Here is a 6,766-nt window from a genome sequence, read left to right as displayed (position 1 = left end):
AAATTTCACATTCAAAGATTTTTTTTCCTTTTCCACAACTTTTCATTGCCCAATTTAAAATTCCATAACTCTCCAGGCATGGAAAATACTTAGAAATTCCATGACCAGTATCAACCCTGATCTAATACCAAGTCATATCTAGATGACCTCTTCAAAGATGACATCTCATTTTTTTTATACAAGTCATGTAAATACTGACCCATCAAATTATTTGTTATTTTAAACCAGCCTCAGTGGTGTCCTGGTTAAGCCATCGGATATACATGTAAGGCTGGTAGGTACAGGGTTCACAACCCGGTACCGGCTCCCACCCAAAGCGAGTTTTAACAATTCAATGGGTAGGTGTAAGACCACTACACCCTCTTCTCTCACTCTAACCACTAACAACTAACCCACTGTCCTGTACAGACAGCCCAGATAGCTGAGGTGTGTGCCCAGGACAGCGTGCTTGAACCTTAATCGGATGTAAGCACGAAAATAAATTAAAATGAAATGAAAATGAATGTTATTTTAATGATATTCACAGATAAAAGTCCATTTGAACATGAGATGCTATTGGGATTAATGTCGAATCTCAGGGTAGTTGAAAGTAAGTACAATCGGATTGATTACGAAATGTTCAAATTGTCAATGTCTTCATCTGTTAATGGTTTGGTATAGTGCAAACTTTTCTCATCAATAAACAATATATCTTCATCTGTACCAAAACTTTTTCGAGCATTGTCAAACTGATCCCATCGACTACAGCAAAGTTCTGAAAACAAGATTAAGATTTATTACTGGTCAAGATAAGCTATTTTCTTGTTAAAATGAAATGAAATAAACTGAAATAAATATTGGCAGACATGAATTATGTAGCCTAATTCTTTTGCATTATATCAAAAGTACTCTGTTTGATATATAGAGGATACCCCCGCCCCACCCACCCCCGAGTGTCTTGTGATATCATAATTTTTCAACACAAGTTGATAAAAGTATGAAAACCGAGGCTTGCCAAGGATTTTTATACTTTTATCAACGAGTGCTGGTAAATTATGATATCACAAGACACGAGGATAGTATTCTTTTTATCATCTATTATCATTCTTTTCATAGTGCCAGCGACATCTCCTACAAAACCATTTAATGGATAATAAACAAAATTTCTCATTAAATGCATAACACACAGATTTTAATTGAAATTTAGAATTAAAAATATTTCACTCAAGATTTGATAAATATACATTCTGTTATACTTCCTCCTGAAAGTTATTAATGTAATATGCGCAATTTAAGTGCACCTTATAATTTAAGAACAAACTCATAGAGCTGATGTTATTAAGGGACTGTGCTCTCGAAAGGAAAATACCCCCATGAGAAGATAGGTGTTAATCTAAGCACCAGTAATACACCTAGACAATACAACAGTCTAAAAAGTGTTTAACAGGAGTCTTCACATTAAGGAGAAAGGTACCAGTAAATCTGCCATTAGCATATTTAACATCTTTGCACAAGACAGACTCCAAAAGATGTTATGACAGAATTGTGAGACTATGCAGCCTTCAATCACTGTCAGGTGCTTTGTTCGAAATAATTTCGAGAAATAAGTGATATTTTGTTTAAAATAATGTTTGAAGTTTGATAGATATATGGTGACATTTTCTGCTGACCCAGTGCTAGCTCTGATGATATAGGGTTCCCACTCCATCTGTAGGAGGACTACCATGTTTATAGGATGCGGCAGTACAGGTTCCAAAAACATTTCTATAGCTTCCATAAACAAAGATATGTCTGAAAGTACACACATATATGCACAGAATAATATTTCAAACAAGGGGCAGTTGGTATTTCACAGAAATGATGTTAAAAACAAATTAGAGGGAGAAGGTTGTTTAATAGCATACATGTACCTTGATGAATTCCAGGATTCTTATAGAAAATAAGTTTCTTATCACAGTCATAGCCGCAAACAACCACAAAATGTCCTGAAATATTAAACAGATTTAATAAGTATAAGAACAAAACAAAAAATTTAAACACAAAAGATCTGCACAGGGAAAGGCATGCTAGTTTGACAAACACCCCAACACTGAACCATCTTGATCACGGACTATTAGGTATAAACATTTAGTATCCATTTATACATTTATTATTAAAACTTTACTCTCATTTTACGTATTTTCATGAAATCTAACTTAACATTGCAAAATCTTAATGTTGACATAACTGGTATTAATTTCTTATTCTGAATAGTTGTGTGATGCCTTAAGATAGAAAGGAAAAAGTGCTTGTGAAATTAATTATCAAAAAGCATATTGTGTATTTTAAGAGGCAAGTGTCTGCTTGTCTTGCTAATTAAAATAATATCCAAGAAATGCATCAACTATTAGTTACTTATGTTAAATGGGTGCTACATTCTTAAAGAGACAGTGAAAGTAACAAAAAAAACCCAAAAACATTTCTACTTTTTTTTAATCAAGCAAAGATTAAAACAAAACAATTACCTTGATAAAGCTTGGGGCATATTTTGAAACAGCACAAACATGACCTACGCTGAAAGAGAATGCAATAAAAAGATAATTACACATTGATGACATAATTTATCAGTTTTATCCTGTGAAGATCCATGCAAGAATTGAAGAATGGCGAACCCTGCAATTCCCCATTCATCATGATTTTTGTTTTTAAATTTCTTACTCAAGAGAGAGATCTAATATAAGTACTGCCTACTTATCAAACCCTATAATACTATAAAACCTTAATAAATATTACCAGCGCCCTCAATAGTTTAAGAAGTAGCAGGCTACAACAGTGATGATAGCAGGGGGCAAAGTGGGGGGTCTGGGGCCATCCCCAAGAAACATTTGAAAAATCAAACCTCTGAGATGCATTCTCATGGCGTCTGTTAGCGCAAATCAGTCACCATCCATTAAATAGGTGGCAACAAAAGCTGTTTCAGGCGGCGATTTGCCGCCGGAGACCGGTTACTTTTGAGGGCTCTGTATTACATTCTTTCTTCTTAGGGGTTACATTTATGGACAAACACAAGTTTTTAATCATAAGCATATCCGTTCCTTAATACAGTATTACCCTTCCTTAAAGGGATATTCCAGAGTTTGCTGCATTGTAAGATGTTTCCGACTAATAAAATAATTCTACGATTAAACTTACATATTAAATATATTTTCTTATTTAGAATATCAGTGTCTGTATATTCAATGTGTTTCTGGTCGTGTTAATATTTGTAAGAAGCCCAAACTGGATTTTGTCTTCAAATAATTTTGTGCGTACAAAAAAAACATATTTTAGGAAATAAAATGAAATTTAACCTACTACAAATATAAGAACGATCAGAAACATGTTTAATATATAGCCACTAATATTACTGTATGAAGAAAAATATATTTGATGTGTAATTACAATCACTGAAAAGTCTCTGTTAGTCCATAACATCTTAAAAATAGCAGCAAACTCAGGAATGTCCCTTTAATACAGTATTTTTACTGCAATTGAAACAATACAACCATCAAGTATTGTTTTAGGTACAAATTACTTCTGCCTCTATCATTTATGGAAAAAAACCAAAACTGAATCTTAATTGTGCAATAAAATAAAACCTTTCAAAATAATCAGCTGCATAAGTTATCTCCCTTTATGATAGTTACTTAGGTTTGAAATATTGAGTCTAGTTCTATTTTATGATTTTTAATCATGATCAAAGAGTGTTACATTTTTTGTTATATTGTTATAGTTAAAGAAAGAAAAATCTTACAAATGTGTCACACCAGCAACATTCCAGAAGCATTGCATCAAGTAGACATATCACAATGAGCTTTGATTTCAGATGGTCAATAATTTCTTCTAGTGAAACTGATCTGTAAAGTAAAGTCACATTATTAATTAATTATTTTAATTCACTAACTATACTAAAGTTAGTTTGTTTTGTTAATGAAACCACTAGAGCACACTGATTTATTAATTATTGACTATTTGGTATCAAACATTTGGTAATTTTGACATATACATGTAGTCTTAGATGGAAAACATGCTACATTTTTTCCATTAAGCAAGGGATCTTTTATATGCACCAGATTCCAGATCTCGCTGTTTAAGGGGAGCTATCACTCTCGCTCCCCAACACTCCCCTGAGACCAGTGCACTAAAACTAAAGAAATTTAAATGAAAGTTTGTTTTGTTTAACGACTCCAGTAGAGCACACTGATAAATTAATCATCGGCTATCGGATGTAATTCTGACTCGTAGTCATCAGAGGAAATCGGCTACATTTCTCCTAATGCAGAAAGGGATCTTTTATATGCACTTTCCCACAGACTGGAAAGCACATACCATGGCCTTTGACCAGTTGTGGTGCACTGGTTGGAACAAGAAAAAATCCAATCAGTTGAATGGATCCTCCAAGATGATTAGATCCTCCGACGCAAGCACCTCAAGCTAGCACTCAACCGACTGAGCTAAATCCCACCCTAAAACAAATGAAAGAAAAAAAGAAAGAAATGTTTTCTTTAATGATGCACTCAACACATTTTATTTACGGTTATATGGCGTCAGACATATGGTTAAGGACCACACAGATTTTGAGAGGAAACCCGCTGTCACCACTTCATGGGCTACTCTTTCCGATTAACAGCAAGGGATCTTTTATTTGCGCTTCCCACAGGCATGATAGCACAAACCATGGCCTTTGTTAAACCAGTTATGGATCACTGGTCGGTGCATGTGGTTTACACCTACCCATTGAGCCTTGTGGAGCACTCACTTGGGGTTTGGAGTCGGTATCTGGATTAAAACTCCCATGCCTCGACTGGGACCCGAACCCAGTACCTACCAGCCTGTTGACCGATGGCCTAACCACGACGCCACCGAGGCCGGTCGCTAAAACGAATGAAGTCATACATGATGTGTCTTACCGTTTTTCTACATGGACACCTTTCGCTGATGCCTCTTTAAATATGCGGTTAATTCTCTCAGCTGACTCATCAAAGTTGTTAGCATAGTATGCCTAAGAAAGAAAATTAACCAACTAAACAATATGACAATAGAAAAGTTTGTTTGTTTTGTTTAACGACACCATTAGAGCACATTCATTTGTTAATCATTGGCTATTGGATGTCGAACATTTGGTAATTTCGACATAATAGTCTTAGAGAGGAAACACCACTATATTTTTCCATTAGTAGCAAGGGATCTTTTATATGCACCATCCCACAGATAGAATAGCACATATCACAGCATTTGATATACCAGTCGTGGTGCACTGACTGGAATGAGAAATAGCCCAATGGGCCTACCGACGGGGATCTATCCCAAACCGACCGCTTTACCACTGGGCTATGTTCCACCCCCAATACGGCAATAAAGTTCCCATCAAAATATGATCTGAGCCCTTTTAAACTGGATTTTAAAACTGATATGCATGTACATGTTTGCTATGTTATGTTGCAGCCAAACCACAATTTTTTCTCAAAGTTTTTGAAATGAACTACAGTTATACCTGTGTAAATCGAAATCCTGTCAGAACCGGCCAAATTTCATGGTCCTGAATTTTCTCTTATTTAAACCATGTATTAAAACCCTGATAAAATCAGAACCTGTCTATTTTGGAAACTGGACTGACTTTTGGTCAATGCATTTGGAAAATGAAATATTGATACACTGAGAGTAAAATGCTAGAAAAAACTAAATTTAGAGTGAAACATACACACACGTGACTTAATTTGTATTTTATACACTAAATACAAACATAAAATGTTATCTTTTCTGCGAAAGAAGCGAGAAATACACACAATGAATTTTGCTAAGAAAGAACGAAAATGTTTCGGCCACCACAGGCTAAACGTAGGTGTGTGGAATTATCTGTCATTTTGTAACCTTAATTGTGGTAAAAACTAAATTACATTGAAATTTGTTGTTTTTATTTATTATTTAATGTTGGTTCGTAAATAAGAAAGATACATCATAAAATTGGGATATACGGAAAAATTATTAGTCCGACAGTCACATTCATTCGGTAATTCTCGGACTTGTTCGTTTACAGTTATGAATTTGATGCCGATGTCAAGGGAAATAACTAGAGCTGTATTCTAAAACGTGACACTCTAAACACCGGATCCTTTGTAAACCGGATAAATATTAGGTCGCCGTTGTGATCCAGTTTAAACAGATTTCACTGTATATTATATTTACAAACGTTTTGCTGCTATACACAGAATAGTTGTTTAATACTAACTGTAAATCACAGAATATAAGTTTCAGGCAATCTCTTACATTGTTCTTATAGTCTTTATGGATGCCCAGCGTAACCGTACACATGTGATGTGGTATCCCATGCCTCTTCATCAAATATGCCAAATCAATCGTCCACACACTAAAAATACATTAATTAACAGGTATGCATGGCAATTATATTATCAAATAAACTGTTTAACATAGCTGGTTTTAATATAATACATATACATGTATATAATACCAGGGCTAGAAATGAAAAACAAAATCTACATGCACCAGGTGCATGCTGAAAAAAAAGTTACATGCACCATTAAAATTCTGCATGCACCAAAAATAAGGCAACTTCGTGGGGTTTTTTCATACGAAGCTATTCGGAATTATTCGGCAATACCTATATTTATTTATCAACAGTACCGGTGTGGCATGACATATGGCCCGCCGTGACATATGGCGCGGTGAATACATTTGACCAATTAGAACTCAGCTAAGAAATTACGTCACAGGTTTTCCCAACCTGTCAATTTCGGCGTGACAATGGCCC

At 34.9% G+C, this 6,766-nt stretch overlaps 1 protein-coding gene across 1 annotated transcript; it reads right to left on the bottom strand.

Annotated features, from left to right (window-relative positions):
• Positions 1-493: 493 nt before the first annotated feature.
• LOC121368021 (protein GUCD1-like) lies at positions 494-6,392 on the bottom strand. Its single transcript, XM_041492532.1, has 6 exons — positions 6,265-6,392; positions 4,908-4,999; positions 3,752-3,854; positions 2,484-2,532; positions 1,890-1,964; positions 494-754 (listed from the first exon to the last, which is right to left on the bottom strand). The coding sequence occupies exons 1-6, from the start codon at positions 6,334-6,336 to the stop codon at positions 609-611; spliced, it is 537 nt and encodes a 178-aa protein (XP_041348466.1). The 5' UTR covers positions 6,337-6,392; the 3' UTR covers positions 494-608.
• Between the last annotated feature and the right edge of the window lie 374 nt (positions 6,393-6,766).

Source organism: Gigantopelta aegis, chromosome 3 (assembly GCF_016097555.1).
Source record: "Gigantopelta aegis isolate Gae_Host chromosome 3, Gae_host_genome, whole genome shotgun sequence".
Classification (NCBI taxonomy): domain Eukaryota; kingdom Metazoa; phylum Mollusca; class Gastropoda; order Neomphalida; family Peltospiridae; genus Gigantopelta; species Gigantopelta aegis.
Note: the sequence above shows the minus strand (reverse complement) of the source record. Positions and strands in the feature narration are given on the sequence as shown.